Here is an 18,538-nt window from a genome sequence, read left to right on the forward strand (position 1 = left end):
TCTTACACACACACACACACACACACACACACACACACGGTACACACTGTCTTTTCCTTCATCTCTGTCTCTTTCAAATGCATGTGCAGACACGCACACACACTCGCACACGTACAGTTTGAGCCACACACACCTGACATATTTAGACATGGGGTCGTTCTTTTAGGTGAGGACACACATCATTCTGCCTCTGTAGAGGAGATCCTGCCTCATGACCCAGTGTGCACAGCCACATCTCACTCCTTCTGCATCACACCCCTCTGGCCTGTAGGTGGTGCGAACATCCCTTTCATTCTCTTTAGCCATGTGTATGACTGCTTAGCCATGTCAGTAACGTCTTACCTTAAGGGCGACCAGTTTGGTTTTACACAGCCTGCTTTACTTTCCACTTCAGTGGTTAAATGCAAAGAATCCCCCAGAATGAACTGTGAAATAACCAGGGGTGAACGGAAGATCAGACTGTTTCTGAATGCCCTGATTTAGATTTGAGATATTTAAATGTGTGGTTAGACATTCTGGATGCTGCACACTGTCAGCTCAGGTGGGTTTGTTACCGGGTATGTCGCATACCCCTGGTGGGCGGAGTGTGGACCTGTGCACCAGTCTCATGTTTGATCTTGTGCAGATTCTGTCCATCAAATACAGTTCAGTGTTTTTTGGTCACAGCTGTTAATGACAAAATATTAGCAGTAGGGCTGGACCCGAATATTCGACTATTCGGATATTCGTTGGTTGGATAGGTATTCGGTTTTCAATTTTGGGATTCGGATATTTGTTTGTTTGTTTTTTTTTTTTTTTTTTGCTAAATCATTTTGTCAGCACATTCTTGTACTATATTTTTTTAATTGCACTGTTAAAATGTGGAAATATATACCACCTCATCTTAGGCTCCTGACATCCCTCTCACTCACAGCAGTGAATGTCATGGTGATGGGAAAGTAGCCGGCGATCGCCAAGCTTGTGTTTTGGGACTTGAACGGAGGGTCTAACTGTTTCGACTGACCCCTAGCTAAGTTTGTCACCCTGGAAGGATGCTAGCTGCAGCGATGCCATGCTTCTCTCTGCTTCCAGTGGGGCGTGAGACCATTTTTAAATCTCAGCTCAGTCAGCAGAGACAGCGATGAGTGTATAGGATGGGTTAAATGCAGAGGACAAATTTCATTTCAATGTATGCGAGTCCTGAGAAATGACAATAAAGAAATTATAAATAAATATAGCTCTTATAAATCTCAAATCTTAAATTTGTTGGAACTAAGATGCTGTTTCTGCACTTCTGTGCTTCTGTTTCACAGCGCTTTGTCAGGCGTTGTCTCTGTTTTGGAGCCTACTATTATGAGAATTTATGTAGGTCTGTAATTTATCCATGATAAGAAAAATTGTCACAAGCTGTTATTATGTCACAAAAAGTGCATAGATAGGACCTCGTTCATCCAAACCCCTTGGGATTACAAACATGTGTAAAACACACCAAAGTTTTTGGAAAATGTTTTTATTAACAAATAACAATACAACCATGCATCCCTTAACGTCCACGATACGTTCTGTGAAATAGGACGTTATGTGATTTGGACGTTGTGCGAACACCATACTATATACAGTATATAGTAGGCCTGTACTATGTACTGGTCTAGGTCTAGGTCTAGGTAACAGCATGGATTAAAATGGTAATGAATGAGGCTCAGGACTGTAGCGAAGATCATTGAGGCATGGTTAAAAATGTGATTCATGTCCGATGCAGACTGAAGACTCACCTCTTCAGACTACATCTCGGTTCCACCTCAATCCCTGCCCCCCTCACACTGTTGCTCACTCAACTTGAATGGATAAATTAATGTTCTGTTGTGCTGGATGTTGCTTTGGTTGAGAGTGTCTGCTAAATGAATGTAATGTAATGTACTGGCTGTCTGGCTGAATGAAGTATTCTGAAGAAGTTTGCAAACTGTGATTTTACACTGACTGCATTTTGAAAGTCCCTGTGCAGAATAATTGATTAAGAAGTTAAGTGGTCTTGCAGAGTGCATGTGGCTTTTTAAAACTCAGGCCATCCTGCTCTAACTCAACCAACTGACTTTAACAATAAAGAGAATTATCAGCAGAGTAGCGTAGAGTAGATTTTTTTGGCACTGCAATTAGGGAATTCATGTGAGTCCCAACAGTGTAACCTAACCGCCTGACATGGCATTGATTTGCTGTTCCATATTAATTAATGGACTGTATGTTGTTCTCATTGAATTGATTCAAGTAGAGTGGAATAAAATGAACAGTGGTAGCACACAATATATGTTAGCTGGCAATTAAATCCGCTATACTAGAAACAAAAGCAATATTCATGTTGAAGTTTGGTGTTTTGCTACACTATAATGTGATCCAATCTTCTGCAGCAGCTGTCTGTATACAGTGTGATATAATATCAGATGCCTTCACCACCTCCATATCTGCCAGCAGCGGCAGGCGTGTTTCTCGGTAAGATGTCAGTCGCAGCATTGTGATTACTCAGCATGATACGCCATTATCACAACGTGACGGGGGGTTCATATCATGTGCTTCTTTTCTGAATGCTCCCTTCCACATTTGCGAGGGGCTCCCCTGTGATCCGCCACTCGTCTGATTTGCAGACATGGCCAGGCCCCTTTGCCAAATCCGCTCCTCTAGCATGTGATGCAAATTTGATGGCCACTCGATTTTGGAACAGCAAAAAAAAAATAATAAGAGAGGGCAGTGTCATAGTTCTGGCTAGTTAGCTTCGGACTTTGACCATATTTCTTTCACTGTGGCCTCCTCTGCTTGTTTGGGGCTTTGGACCGTGATATTTACGACCGCGGCGGGTCAGAATTCACTCAGAGTTAAGAGGCCGTGACTGCTGCAAACAGCAGCCGCGGGCGCAACAGCAGCTTCCTCTGTTCCTCGGTAATTTGTCTGGGCTTTGTGCTGAACCGAGACAGCTAGGGCTCTGACAGAGGAGGACTCTAAAGACTACGTTATTTATAATACGGAAGTTTGGCATGGGCTGACGCGTGGTCGGCCCTGTTCCCCTCTGAAACTGAACATCAAAACCATGGGCAAAAGCAGTTCCCTTTAGAGTAAGGACAAAAAAGAGTTGCTCTTGAAAGGCTCATAAACAAAAGGAAACCAGGGATCTGGAGTCTTTTCATTAAGGTTTTATGACGGTGTTTCCACCTCTCCCTGAGAAGGGGCCGTTCTTTTGGGCCTCAGCCAGCCTGAGGGTTGTCATCCATGATTACTAATGGGGGTTAGCTGTGTCTACAGCATTTCTCTGTGTGGCACAGATACAGCCAGGATACACACACACATGATTTCCGCGGGTCCTTAAAAAGTATTAAAAAGTCTAAAATCCAATAATCTGAATTTTAGGCCTTAAAATGTCTTAAGATTTTGACAGGTCTTAAAAATTGATTGGATTATGAAACTAATGTTACTTTTATAATGTTGCATTAACTTCAGTCTTGCTTTTAAATGTGTTCTTGGGAAAAATTTGTGTTGATCATGCTGTAACAAAACTACACAACAAAACCAACATGGAACCAGTAACCACTAATGCAAACTGTGCAGCCCAGTCAGAATTTATCGGAGCGCACCCAGCTAGTGTGTTGCGATGTGGTGTGTAGGCTAACATGGCATCTCCTCTCATCAAAAAAAAATACCTACTTCTAGAAGTAATAAGTTAAAATTGTTTCTGTTAACGTTACTTTCATCTAATATGGGTAAGTGCAAGTTCAACAAGATCTGGCTCGAGAACAGCTTATTTAGTGCTTGGTTGAAGCCTGTTGAAAATAACGAATTTGAAGCCCGCTGCACCTTGTGCAAGAAAAGTTGCATTAGAGTCATACATAAAGCCGGCGTAAAACCCCACCAGCAAATGCCTGCTGTCACCCAGTATTGTTCTGTATTCACATCGGGAGCATCACCAAAGTCCGGCCCCAGCGCGACCCACTCTGCACTAACAAAGTCAAATGCTCTGAGGAGGGGCTGCAAGGAAAAGCTAGCTGAACTCGAGAACATTGAGGAGGAGATTGTGGCCAAGGGAGAAGAGCTCAGATTAATCCTAGTTCTTGCGTGCACACACACACACGCACACACACATACACACACACACACTACTCTTGCGTACACACAGTTCTCTGTAGTCATGGTCAGTTGAATGTTCATGTTGAATGTGAATAAATTCATTTACTTTGCAAGTAATTCTGGGACTCCAGTTTTCCTTCATATCCTTTGAACTTTTTTGCCAGTATGGATGTGAAATAGGTCTTAAATTGCATTCATAATGGTCTTAGAAGCATTTTAAATTTAACTTGTTGAAACCTGCAGAAACCCTGCACGCATATCTCTTTCACTTTCTTTATTGGCTTGATTTACATTTCAGTTAAAAAAATTGCACATTTTATAGCAATTTATTTAAATCACTAAAACAAACCAGGAAATAACAATCAATAAAACAGCTTAACTAATGAGGAACAGTTTTTGTTAATGTTAAATTAGTCAGACATCATGTCATTAGTCACTGTGTCCCTCAGCTTGTGGCAGGATTTTGTGCATCTCAGAGGGTGGAGTGTACAGTCTCCTTCCCTCTGACTTATGCACACATACTGTACTTTATTTCATAAGCATTTCTAAGTGCTCTCTTAAAGATGTCCAAAGCCAAGCTGAGAATGAGAAGGGAAGGCCTTTCTGGGGTAGGTGACAGGGAGAGAAACCATGTCATCGTTGCCATCTTGAAAAGATTGGTAATACCTTGTCACTGCTTCTGTGCAGAAATGGGTGTGCTGCTCCTTTGTGACTAGTGTGAGAATAAGCAGACGTAGAGCACATGGTACAGCTCAGCTATGGACTGATGTTTACTACATCACAGGCAGCACCGGTCAAAAGTGAGCTACTGTCTGCACCACTGTACAGACAGCAATAAATTTGATATGAGCTACAGTAGCGTCGATACTGCGATACCAGTCAGCACTGTTAGCTGTGTGGGAGTCAGCATAGTAACACCAGATGCGCAGTCTGTTAGGGTGCTGTATGGCTGTGTGTTGCTGCAACATCTCGACCCGTGGAAACAAAGCCTCACTGCCTCACCATGGAAGTTCCACAAGAATCCATCAGTCCTCTCCTCTTCTCATCTGAGATCAGATATTTCCTCCCATGGCTTCTCCTAACACTGCAATGCAGATGACACACAGCTGTCATTTTCACCCTGTGACAAGAGTATTACCTCATGCCTTAAGGCTTGTCTCAGTGATGTATTTGGATGGATGATCAGCAAACATCTCAAACTCAGTCCCTCCAAAACTGAACATCTCTGCATGCCAGCTTCATTACCACTGCACAAGATCTCCCCTTCTCCCATGACCTGGCAGTAGTGATATACAGCTGCCAGTTCATGCTCTATAACATCTATAAAATCCGGAGATTTTTTCCAACCAACTCTTGGTCCACAACTCTTTGTTCAAGCCCTTTTACTCTCCAGACTGGACTGCTCTAACTCCCTTCCAGCTGGCTTCCTTGCAAGTGCCATCAGAACCCACCAGCTAACCTGGAATGTAGCTGGTAGTCTGATCTACAAACTGAGGAAATATTTATATCAAGTCTTACATTTACATTTACATTCATTCGTTTAGCAGACGCTTTTATCCAAAGCGACATACAAAAGTAGTGGGCAAACAACAGGCACAAGGGCAAGATGTGTACAGGTCAAACAATGGAGATAGTGCTGAAGCTGAGCACAAGGTCAGTGTAGCGAGACCGAACTAATTCGATCTAAGGTTACATATCCGATCTAAGGTTACATAAGGTTACATATACCAAATACAATCACTGAGACAATAGAGTGCTGCTATCCTACCTAGGCCAAAAACGTGCTACAAATACAATGTAGGAGATAGTGCTACAAGTACGAGCCAAGAATCTAGGGTTTACAGTGTCAAAATGGCAAGGGTGTCAGTCCAGGTGGAGTCTGAAGAGGTGTATCTTCAGCCCACATCTGAAGGGTTGGAGAGGAGTTGTTCTAGGGGGGCAGGGAGTTCATTCCACCACTGGGGGGTGATGATGGAAAAACAGCATTGAGAGGAGCGTGGCCTTTCGTTCTGTTGTTGGGAGGAGCGAGGCATCCGGATGTAGTAAAGCAAAGTAGTGAAGCGGGTGCGTAGGGTAGGATGAGGTCCTGGAGGTAGGTCGGGGTGGTCTTTCTTGCAGCAGAAAAGGTGAGGGTCAAGGTTTTGAAGCGGATCCTGGCTGCGACCGTGAGCCGGTGGAGGGATCTCAGTAGAGGGGTGATGCGGGAGAACTTTGGGAGGTTGTAGATCAGCCTAGCAGCTACGTTTTGGATGAGCTGCAGTGGCTGAATGGTGCAGGCTGGGAGGCCTGTAAGGAGGGTATTACAATAGTCCAGGTGGGAGAGCAGAGTGGCCTGGACAAGCAGCTGGGTGGAGTAGGTGGTCAAAAAAATCCTCCTGATGTTGAAGAGAAGGAATTGACAGGAGCGTGTTGTCTGTGAGATGTAATCCTTGAAGTCCAGCCTGTTGTCGAGGGTGACGCCCAGGCTCTTCACCGATGTAGTGGAAGTTACTGTGGTGCCATCAACAGTAACTGCGAGCTCTTGAAGAGGAGAGAGCTTGGCTGGGATGAACAGTAAATTGGTCTTGTCCAGGTTAAGCTTTAGGTGGTTGGAGGCCATCCATCTGAAGATGCCAGCCAGGCATGCAGAGATCTTTTCGTTGACCTGGGGGGTGGATGGAGGAAAAGAGAAGATTAGTTGAATGTCATCAGCATAGCAGTGGTAGGAGAAACCATGTGAGTTAATAACAGACCCAAGCGAGTTCATAGAGAAGAGGAGGGGTCCCAATGCAGAGCCCTGGGGGACACCTGTAGTGAGGGGAGTGGGGGGTGAGGTGGAGCCTTTCCAATAGATCTGGGAAAGATCTATTGGTCAGGTAGGACCTGAACCAAGAGAGGGTGGTCCCAGAGATGCCAGTCTCCGAGAGCGTGGCGATTGACTGTATCAAACCCAGTGGAGAGGTCGAGGAGGATTAGGACCGAGGACAGGTCCGAGGCTCTAGCCATGTGGAGGGCCTCTGTCACCGCCAGGAGTCCTGTTTCAATCGAGTGTCCGGGTCTGAACCCAGACTGGTGGGGATCCAGGAGGTTGTGCTTGTGGAGAAAGGGAGACAGCTGGTTAAGTACAGCATGTTCAAGGGATTTGGATACAAATGGCAGGAGGGATACTGGACGGTAATTGTTCATGTCAGATGGGTCAGAGGTAGGTTTTTTTAGCAGGAGGGTAACCAGAGCATTTTTAAGATCTGTGGGAACAAGGCCAGATGAGTTGAGATGAGTTGATGATGGAGGAGAGATCCACCAGATACAGATTGGAGAAGGGTAGAAGGAATGGGGTCAACAGGGCGGGTTGTAGCTTGGTGTGTTATGATGAGTAGAAGAACTTCAGAATCATTAGCCCCTTTCAGATATGCACTGAAAGCCAGAACATATCCGGCCCTTACCCGGAGGAGCTGTATGTGAGAATGCGAATGTCCGAATCAGTCGGACTGGATATATGACGGACTTCGTTCTGCCAGCTTCCTAGTACAAAGACCGTCTCATGTCAGAGTGAGCCCATGTGTGAATACAGCAGGTCAGTGAGAGTGACAGAGTGAGTGGGCGTGTTGATGATGTTTTTATCTTTCTATCATGCGACTGGCATAAAAACAGAAGAATACAAACATCTACCTCGTACTCTTTTCTGCATGCCTGTAAATTGCTTTCCACTGTTTCATTGACATAGTGGATACGTCCAAATACATGCTATTTTGAGTCCAATGATCTTTAAAGAGATAGTTAGCTATAGCTATACTGCCAAAACTTGTCTCTTATGATGATTAATAACGTTGATTAGTAGTTTATCATCTGGTAAGTAGCTAGCTAAGCTGTAGCTAAGTAATAGTGATAGGTATAGTGAGATAGGTGAACTGGTGACCTTACATAGCGAACAACGAAAACTTACCTTCCTGTTATAATAAATGTATAATTAATAATAAATTATGTGTACCGGTAGCACCATTTGGATGGCTGTGTGTGATTTTTTTATCGGCTACCCAAAAGTACAATAGCTATGTTCGCCTTCTCCTCCTCTGTGCCACATTATGTGCCCTTACCACCGAAAGGTAAGACATTGAAAAGAAAACACCTGAAAACACTTCAACTCGCGAATGCTTTTCGTGAGCTCATCAATACTTTTCACTCGTGAGAATGCAAGTGGCGTCTAACTGGAAAATACCACAAGGAGATCTGGACATTTCTAAACTCGCAATAATTTCAAGCGACAATGTAACATACTACAAATGTAATTATTAATGGTCGCATCTGGATTTCCTCCACTTCCTCTCGGTGGCCCGCAGCGCAGCTCTATCGGAGCAGAGGGAGTCGGTCATCCATGGGGAGGAGGGCGACGGCTGTGGTGTCCTGGAGATAAGGGGACAGAGAGCATCTATAGATTGAGAGACATCTTTTCATTGGCTACTTGTTTTGTCTCGAGTAAAATACAAAACTCTGGTTCTAGCTCACTGAGCAGTAACAGAAACTCCACCTCCATACTTACAATCTCTCATCACACCCTACTCTCCTGCCAGACCATTTCACTAAGCCACCTTCTTGTTGCCTCACAGTCCTGTCCTGGAAGGGGCGCTCATCATTCACCCTCTCTCATCATTCACACTCACCCTTTTGCCCCCTGGGGGTGGAATGTGCTCCCCACAGCTGTCAGAACAGCGGGATCACTGTCTATTTTCCATCGCAGACTCAGAACCCACCAGACTACACTTTGGCTTTCTGAACTCTGACCCCTCCCCCTTCTAACACTGATAAAAACTAGGAGCTGTTCAAGACTAGGATCTAAGAATAAAAATAAAAGTGTGGTGGCACTTCAGGCTTTTTCAGTGGCTTAAGCTCAGTGCTGAATGTGCAGTGCTGGCACTATGGCAATACAAACTTTGTGGCTGGAAGTTTATTTGGCGTAGTGGCAAGGAGCAGGACTTGCAACCAAAAGAATGCCAGGTTGATTCCCTAGGCACTGTTCGGCACAATTCACCGGGGTACTGCTGCTTATACCCTTGAACAAGGTAATTACCCCAAAATTGCCTCAGTAAATATCCAGCTGCACAAATGGATAATATGTAAATTTGTGACTTAAGTAAGTTGCTCTGGATAAGAGTTTGTGCTATATGACAATAATGTAATGTAAATTGGCAGTAATGGTTTAAGGTTGTGTGCCCTGGCACAGTGCTACCATTGTGACAATATTTCCCATAATGGTACTACATCTCAAGGGTGGCACTAATGATTCAGCTAATTGCCTAGCCCTATTGAATGCAGTTCTTTGAAGTTGCTTTGGATAAGGCCATCTGCTAGATGAATAAATGTAAATGTGGGAAGTGAATGGAGATCACAGCAGGGTAGAGGGATGCTAGAGTAAACTGGAAGGAGATTTGATCTGGCAGAGACTTATGGGGAAAAACACCGCTGTACTTTTTCTGGAGTGCGTCTGGGTTCCCAAACTGGGGTGCTCATTCCCTTTGTGGCACTTAAGATACATTTTTTGCTTTTGGGGGGGAAATCTACTATGAAGCTGTTCAAAGTTTCAAAGCATTTGTACATTGTTTGAAAGTAAATGACGACTTGCCTTCAGACAGTTGTGTGTGTATTCTGACAGGGGTGGAGAGGTGTGGAGAGAATGGTGGTTGACTCTGTTTGTGGTAGATAGTGACACCCCTGTAACACCGATTGGGTAACACCAGGGCTGTTTGCAGAAGAACAAGTGGCTTTGCAGCATAGACTGATTTACATCAGTTCTAAATGCTCAGCAGTAAAAAGAACCATACAGACTTAAGAACATTTTTAACCCAATACTGCAACATTTCATTTTTCATATCGGCTGCAGGAAAATTGGTTCTGCATTCACTTTTTCATCATCACAAAGTACACAGTACGTCTTTCTCCTTGCAACTGCAAGGTGACCAGTTTTTTCTTCTACCTGAGTGGTGACATCCAGAGAACGTTTGTAATGCTTTCTGTCTCAGTGGTGTGTGATGGAGGAGAGAGTGGGCCTCTTCCCCACTGTGCCATATCATTCACTGAGGCAGAGGAAGACTAATCAAAGGGTTGCTCCCTTGTGGGTGGGAAGAGAGGCTGGGCCATTGCCCTTATTGGCCAATTAGTGTGTTCCCTCTTAAGCTGTGGCCTGACTGACAGGTGGAGCTGCTGTCTTTCATCTCCCCTTTGTCTGGATGTTTGAAGCCCAGCTGGAAAGTTGTGGGCTCAAACACCTCTGTGGACTGAAATGACTGAAAGATACTGATCCCTGTTCATATTACTGCTCAATGTCAGGAATCACAGCATGGCCTGAAACAGTTTCAGCTTGCTTGTTTTCATTATAGCTGCATAAGGATTGGTTCCACAATAACAAATATAACACATTTTTGAGTGAAGTTTGAGTGAATATTGAAAGCTGTTTCTATGTTTAGTGTGTGGGGCTTCCCCCCAACACAGAGATGGTGTGAATGTGGATGTGTGTGTGCAGGCACATTTATGATAGGGCTGAAATGATGAGGTGGATATGTGTGTGTATTTACGGTAGGGCTGAAATGATGAGGTGGATATGTGTGTGTATTTACGGTAGGGCTGAAATGATGAGGTGGATATGTGTGTGTATTTACGGTAGGGCTGAAATGATGAGGTGGATATGTGTGTGTATTTACGGTAGGGCTGAAATGATGAGGTGGATGTGTGTGTGTATTTACGGTAGGGCTGAAATGATGAGGTGGATATGTGTGTGTATTTACGGTAGGGCTGAAATGATGAAGTGGATGCAGCTGACATTTCGCTGCAGCTTCCTGTGGTTTCCCTTTTTTGTGGGCTTTCCGGTTACCGCCGTGTCTTTTTTCCTCTGTGGTTCAGAAATACTCACACATTGACAGAAACACACACTGACAGTCACATACATACACACAAACTCACACACGAACACACACACACACACACTTATATAAGCAACAAACTTACACACATATACAGACACGCAAAATGACACATGCATATACACACAAATGAATGTGCATCCATGTAAAATATACGCACATACACACAAACTCTCACAAACAGAAATTCTCATGCAAGCACACACAAACATACTTTCTCTCTCTCTCTTTCATGCGCACACACACACACACACACACACACACACACACACACACATACAGTTACAGTGCTGGACAAACATGATCTCAGATTGTTGTCTTGCTTCCTCTCGTCTCACCCAGTAAAGCATGTCTCTGTCTCGCTCCCTCTCTCTCATGCTCTGGCCATCAGGATTCAAGAGCTCTGGTACAGCACTGGTGTGTATTTACAGTGTGCAATACTTTTTTGGGGTCTATACAGTTCCCTCAATATTCAGTCATATTCATGACATTACAAAGAAAGGTTATATGAAAAGAAAAAATGTTAGATATTTTGCGTCTATGGGTCCTGGAGCCCTTGACAGAGGGAGTTCTGACCTTCAATGTGTGCCAGGACATTATGGCTTAAAAACATGGTTCTTTCTGCTAAGAAGCTCAAACTTGGCTGAAAATGGCCATACCAGCATGGCAGTGATCCAGAGGATTCATCCAAATCTACAAATAAACGGTTAACAGAACACAATGTGAAAGATCTGAGCTCACCATCTCAATCTCCAGACCTCAAGCTAGTCGAATATTTATGATTTGACCTTAATAAGGGAGTTCACAAACAACATATAAAAGTTCAGAAGGAGCCAGAGCACTTCTTCCAGTGGGTAAATGTCAGAAGTTGTGCGTGGAGTGGGGCCGGGTATTAAATAGTATGTGGCTCTGTGGCTCTGTGGCTCAGGTCTGTAGCCCTGTCTCGCTCCACGCCCTTTAGAGAAATTTTCCGGTTTTCCTATTTCCAGTTTTTACTGCACATTTGCTGTGCATCTACATTGATTCCAGATTGTGTTTTTCCCTCTTGAAGGACTTTTGTTTGCAATTTGCAGAAAAGACCCTCTCAACAAAGTGAGTTTTTTGAAATTGCACAAAATGGGGAAAAAATTGTTCTAGGTTTGATTTATTTGTATAACAGGTATGGTTTGTAAATAGTAAGTGTGTTCTGATGTTTGGTAATTTGGTGTTAATCCAGTCTGGCTTTTGCTCAGGATACTGTGTAGGCCGAGTCTGGTATTGGTAGTATTAGAGTCTCTTTCCAAGGTTACTCTGGCTCTGTTATTGTATGGGTGAAATTTATATCCAATTATAAAAACTGGTGTTCTCAATTCTTGGTTCTAGATATCAGGGAAATTACCTACTCTCATAACTATGTTAAACATTTTTAACGATTATAGTCTTAAATTGGTAGTTTGTATATTTTATAATTTCATTTATTATGCTATTAGCTGCAAAGGCCTTTCTGGGTTTTAGGGTCTGTAATAGGGGCTGTTCTGTAATAGGGTAATTCAGAGCATTGTGATTGTCTTTGATTGCTGATTTTTTTTTACTTTCTCCTGTATGTGTCCTTGTTCAAAATTCTTTGTTATATTGCTGTGTAGTTGGGGAAGTGGTCCATAACCCCATTTTCAACAGCCAATTCTTTGTGCGGTTTATTTAGGGAATTCCAGTTGTCCCAGAAGTGGCTTGAGCTGACGGAGTCCTCAGTGACACTGAGCTGCTTTCTGATACACTGTCCTTTCTTGCGCTGAGAGTATGTTTGTGTTGTTTTAGTGTTTCTCAATAATTAAGGGGTGGATCCTTAATTAATAATGACATGCCACTTTGTAAAGGATATTGTTTTCTGCACCTGCTGGTTTATGTCCCCTGTATTAAGGGCATTCTGCTAGTTTTCCTTGCTATTTTTAGCCCATCTGTGAGACTGCTTTATCTTGTGTAGCTTACTGGGCTGTGCTAAAACGTGATTCGTTTTTTCCAAATTCAGGTGCACAGTAATCTTGCTGTGATCTGATAGTGGTGTAGGTTAACTTCTCCATCTGTGTCTCTCCCTCCCACTCCCTCCCTCCCTCCCTCTCTCTCAGTTTACTTTTTCAATTCTGTACTTCATTGACAGGACAAACGCTCTGTTGCTAAAGCAGCAATATAAGAACAATATAAGTAAATGAATCACATAAAACTATACACAGTCAAAGAAAACACAAGTTAAATGGCTGAATAACGAAAGTAATCAACCTAGTGTGCTAATGTGGCCGCAGGCGCCTCTCCCAATATGACTGACATTTTATATGGGTCAATCAGCTTTTTGATATTTTTAATAAATGTTTCCCTTACCTGGGAGAATTTATTACATTTTAAAAGGAAGTGGATCTCTCTCTTCCACCCTCCCTCTCCCTCCCTCCCTCTCCCTCCCTCTCTCTCTCTCTCTCCCTCTCTCTCTCTCCCTCTCCCTCCTTCTCCCTCCTCCTCCCTCCCTCTGTGTCCTCCCACCTTCTCTCCCTCTCTCTCTCTCTCTCCCCCCCCTCCCTGCATGCTGTGATTGACGCAGGACCTGGCCGCCCCACACCGGCCTTTGCTCCTCCCTCCATTAGCTTTTGTGGGGGCAGTTTCTGGCTCAGCTGTTTTATGTCCTGTGCTGTGGGCACATCTCCCTGGGAGGCCCGTCATCTGCCCATTGTTTCTCATTACATACCTGTTCCCCCTATCCATCAGACACAATGGAACCTTGCCTGCACTGGTCTTCCAGACAGGGGCAGGGCCCTCCCAGACCTGCTGCTTCACATAGTCTCACAGACCCTGAACACACACACTCATGTACTCACACATATGCACACACGCGCATGCTTGCAGGTGCACACACACATGCACGCACACACACACACACGCGCACACACACACACACGCACACGCACTCTCATGTACACACACATATGCACACACACATACACTCATATGCGCACACACTCATGCACTCTCACACACACTTTGGCTCAGTGGAATCATCTTTTCCTGCATTGCCTATCCGGTGTGCTTCTGTTTCAAACCACATCATTGAGAAGATGGATAAGTGACAAGCATGTACCCCCAATCACCTCTCCTTCACCCTGGCATGGAAATTAAATAAAAAGTTAAAATCATCACCTTTGTTTGCAGAGGATGACTGTTCCGATGGCCACAGCTTTATTTTGTATTTGTCCATGTATTTTTCATGTATTTATGCATTTAATGGTCATATCGTAGAATTGCAATTATTGATTTGGAAGCAAAGCTTTTATTGTTGTTTTCCCCTCATCCAGTTTCACTTCATCAAAAGCAAATGGCAAGCAAACAAGCTAATCCCCACAAAACAGACTTGTACTAATTTAATTGCACTAAAAACACTGTTACACCATGATGCAGAGTCCCTGGTCTTTGAGCACAGAGTGAAGCGTAATGTTGTAAGCAGTCAGTACAGGGTGGGTGTACCACTGGTGGCTGAGTGCTAATATTTATCAGTTGTGTTGTGGTATTTTAGTGAGAGTGGTTGGCTGCTGGAGCTGTTGATTATCTGTGTTATGATGCAGAGGAAGGTAGAGGTGGGGCAGGTGGGGCCACAAAGGAGTCCTCACATGGTGGGGGAGGGGGGACAGCTGTCTCGCCAGCCGGAGGACCGAGGTCAACATCCAACAACACAAGAGGAGGGGCAGGGTGCTGCTCGTCCAGTTGGGGGGGTGGGGGCGTGGTTACAACTTCAGCAGGGGGCAGTCCCAGGCTGACGTCTTCCAGTGGGGCAGGTGCGGCTGGGGCCATGCTGCCCTCCACAGCGCCCCCTTTGGTGTTATCGTTGCCTGGGTTCTGGTTCTGGTTTTTGTTCTGGCCCTGCTCCAGCAGGCTCCCGTTGCCGGATTTGATCTCCTCGTCCTGGACCCGGCCAAAAGTGCTTCCTGAAGGGATTTCCCCCATGAGGACCTCCTCGTCTGACTCCTTGAGGAGAGAGAGGCGCTTGGAGAGGCGCCGGGGCAGGATGCCAACCAGCGAGATGCGCTTGGAGTCCTTGAGCAGGTCTCCGCCCTCATCATCACCGGCTGGCAGCTGGGGTTGGGCTCCACCGTCCAGGAAAGGGGAGGGGCCGGCCCAGGTGGGGTCGTTGAGCTGCCTGCGCTGAGTGCGGCGCTTCCTCAGCAGGATAAAGACAATGGCCAACAGCATGAGAATGAGCGTCATGCCCACGATGATGCCCACCGCCCTCCCTGCCCCGCTCTGCTTCTGCTCTTTTGGTTTTGTCGCGGGTGGCGGCTGCCTCCTCGTAGTGGTGCTTGTCGTGGTCGGTGGTTCAGACGGTTTCTTCGGGGTGGGGGTGGGGACTGGGTTCCCTGTGGTCAGCGGGGTCTGTGAAACGGTCACATTGGCAGTGCTGGTTGTGGCGGTCGCCGCCCCAGTGGACTTCGGAGGAAGTGTGTGTTTGGAGGTCGTTATGGTGGAGGTTGGGGACGTGGAGGGCTTGACTTCTGGGGCAGGTTGAGTGGAGCCCATGTGGGTGGACGTTCTGTGGTCTTGTGAGGGGCTCACTGAGGTGGGTGTGCTTTCTGTGGGGGGAGGCTGGCCGGAGTGGGCCATCGTCTCTTGGTTAATCGCGGTTGTTGGCATTCTTGTAAGTGAACCAGCTGGTTTCGCCAATGTTGTGTGTTGAACAGTCAGCGGGCCTGTTGACGAGGTTACCACTGACTGTGGGGCTTGTTGGGGTGTTGTGTTGCTCTGTTCTTCCAAGGATGTCTGGGCGAGCCTTGGTGGAGTCAACTTCTCATGGGCTCCAGGGCTGACCTTGGGATCAGGCTGGTCTGTGGGACTGACTGACATCGTCAAGTTTCCTGTCGTCTCACTATGTACTTCAGGATCACTTCGGAGCGTTGTGTTGAGTTCACCCTGCACTGGCCCTGTGTTTCGCATTATCCTTTTTGGTGAAGTTATCATTGAGGTCTCGAGATGGTGGGGCACGCCCTCAGCTGATGCTGAGAGGTCATTGGCTGTGGTTGGCTTTTTCACTGGGGCTTTTGGCCCTTCGGAAGGAGCAGATCCATTTCCCATACTAGACAGTGTGGTAAAATTCTCCCGCTCAGAAGCTGTTGGATGATTCAGATTGTCAAGTCCCATTGTCACAGATGCTCTACTTTCACCAAGAGTTGACCTCGGTGACTCATTCTTGGGCGGGTCGCTGGAGGCCGAACTCATGGTGACTTGGCCAGTTGAGTCGAAAGGCAGCACCCACAGAACAAACACTAGCTGACAGAAGAGCCTCTCCATTATTTCAGAAGAGCTTTCCCTTACTCTCAGAAATGCAACTCAGTCTTGATGACCCTTTTGAAAGAACAGAGGAATAAAAAAATGACCTTCATGCTGTCGGGTTTACTGGGACGGCAGGCTGTATCAGGCAAAGTCATGCTGTCATTTCATAACTGTGCTCAGGAGTTGCAAGCTGAATGTTCCTGCACTGAAAACTAAAGTTGTGCAACCTAGTTGTCCTCATTTCCTTGTGCTCATATGTCAGCATTATACACCAATGTGCAATTAAATACTGCCAAAAAGCAGAAGTATTAATTGCAAGGTGATGACAATGTTATAAAGTCCTTTTGTTGAGCATTTAGATGAGAGTGATTTTTCTAAATATCATCACGCAATTTCTGAGCAGATGGCATGAGCCAAAGTGGCTTACATGCAGCCCATAATTGTAACCTTTACCGTAGAATTTGCCAGTATTCCATGATCACACATCAAAACAACCATTCCTCTATAAATTGACAAAGCGATTCTGATATAAACTGAGCCAGCACGTTGGTTCAAATCTAAAGTTTGATCATTTCAGGAATTGTTACGTGATATTGTATTGCTGAGACAGAGTCAGTAAAATTTCCCTGAAAATGCGAAATGCAAAATGCAAAAACAGACTAGCTCTGAAACAATAGCAAACTAACTCTGAAATAACTTTAATTTTATCACAACCTTTTTCCAAAGTGGCAGCTTACACTGTGAAAGCACATGCCCAGGTTTTCAGAGTTCATCCGCTCAAAACGTCAACCATACTGGCATCCTGCTCTTTAAAAAAGGCATCAAAACTCACCACGGTCGGCAGTCAGTGTTCACCCGTGAGGCCAGGGCATTCCCCCTCGCTGTGAAAGACGGTCCTTCTGGGACCGTGTTGGTGTGGAAATGGTAAATGCAGGCGCCACTGCAGGGTGAGGCTCCAGTCTGCCAGAATGCGGAACCTGCCGTTGCTTCAGTGGCAGGAAGTCAGAGCTGTGAAACCAGGTCTGATGAGTAAAGACATCCGTCTTTTCTTCCAGTACCACTCATGCTGAAAAGAAACAGTTGGTATCACCAACAGTTGGTGTCACCAAAATAAAACAAAAAAACAGAGGGCTTGAGAGTAGAAAGAGTAGCCACGAATAAGGGATACCCTGTCTGTGAACGTTTTTGGACTTGTTGATCTGCAGTCAGTAAGTGTCTCTTGACATGTTTTATGTCCACTTTCACCACAAGCCCACGGTGTTGCAGTCTTACCCACAACCCACATAGGGCCATTTGGAATCAGTTGCTCAGACATTTCTTGGTTTGTTTAAGAACTGAGTGCTTGGGTCATGATTTGACTCTAGGATGATGACATTGGCAGCTGTTGCTGTTTGCCGGACATGGCGGACGTTGCTTTGGCCGTTTCATTTTTGAGGTGTTGCATGGGGGGGGGGGGGGGGGGGGGTCTTCCTGAGCTGCATGGTTTTCACAAGGAGCCGCTGCACTTCTACCCCACCACCCCCCTCCCCTTCCTGTCCCCCCACATGGCATTTAGCGGAAAGTGAAATGAGCTCATCGTTAATTTTCCGTGCAGGCATTTCCATTACATACTGTATATCAGTTTGTTGTGGTTTTAATGGGCTTGTTTCAGCTTTTGGCAGCTGGTTGGAATATATCCTACAGCAGCTGGCTTGCTCCTGGTATGTTTAATGTCATTCAAATTTTAATGTTTCAAGTTAATTGTGGGTTTTTATGACTTCATGGAAATTCACTCCTCTCTGGACTCTGTGGTACACCATTTTATTGCAGGTGTGAAGAGCTGCCGTTTCTCTGCAGCTCATGCATGAGGGCTTTCCGGTGACACACGCTCTCATTACCTCTGGTCAATACGGACTAATTCAGAGCTGTACTTCCTCTCAGCCCCTCACCGTTAAGCAGGACGGTCTGATAGATACCCACGGCTGATGTGCTGCATGAATGGTAAGGTAGCGTCAACCTGTGGGCCCGGTGTGAATCGTGTGGTAGTGTGTGGGCTCTGAGTGAATTGTATGATCACAGATCTTCCATTCATTGACCAGATAGGCAACTCTGCGTGCTTCAGGTTGAAATTGTTGGAGCTCAAACTTTGGAGTTCAGACTGTTTTTTTTATATTCTTGAAGGGGCATGGTTTAAAATGGAACAGCCATAGCTAGCAGAGCAACACAGACAGTACCAGAACCTCCTAGGAAAGGACATATGGAGGACGGAAGAAACCCAAGAGCCAAGTGTGTGGTTACTACAT

General features: G+C 45.3%; 2 protein-coding genes across 2 annotated transcripts in view; one reads left to right on the top strand and one right to left on the bottom strand.

Moving 5' to 3' along the window:
* Positions 1–18,538, top strand: part of nf1a (neurofibromin 1a) — a 96,415-nt gene that overhangs the window by 51,719 nt on the left and 26,158 nt on the right. The window lies entirely within an intron of this gene.
* LOC118782642 (proline-rich receptor-like protein kinase PERK10) lies at positions 14,174–17,166 on the bottom strand. Its single transcript, XM_036536052.1, has 2 exons — positions 17,089–17,166; positions 14,174–16,328 (listed from the first exon to the last, which is right to left on the bottom strand). The coding sequence occupies exon 2, from the start codon at positions 16,272–16,274 to the stop codon at positions 14,547–14,549; it is 1,728 nt and encodes a 575-aa protein (XP_036391945.1). The 5' UTR covers positions 16,275–16,328; positions 17,089–17,166; the 3' UTR covers positions 14,174–14,546.

The sequence above is a fragment of the Megalops cyprinoides genome, chromosome 9, assembly GCF_013368585.1.
Source record: "Megalops cyprinoides isolate fMegCyp1 chromosome 9, fMegCyp1.pri, whole genome shotgun sequence".
NCBI classification, from domain to species: domain Eukaryota; kingdom Metazoa; phylum Chordata; class Actinopteri; order Elopiformes; family Megalopidae; genus Megalops; species Megalops cyprinoides.

What these genes read in the sequence shown, in the direction of transcription:
- LOC118782642 (XM_036536052.1), bottom strand. Translation starts at nt 16,274, where the DNA reads ATGGAGAGGCTCTTCTGTCAGCTAGTGTTTGTTCTGTGGGTGCTGCCT.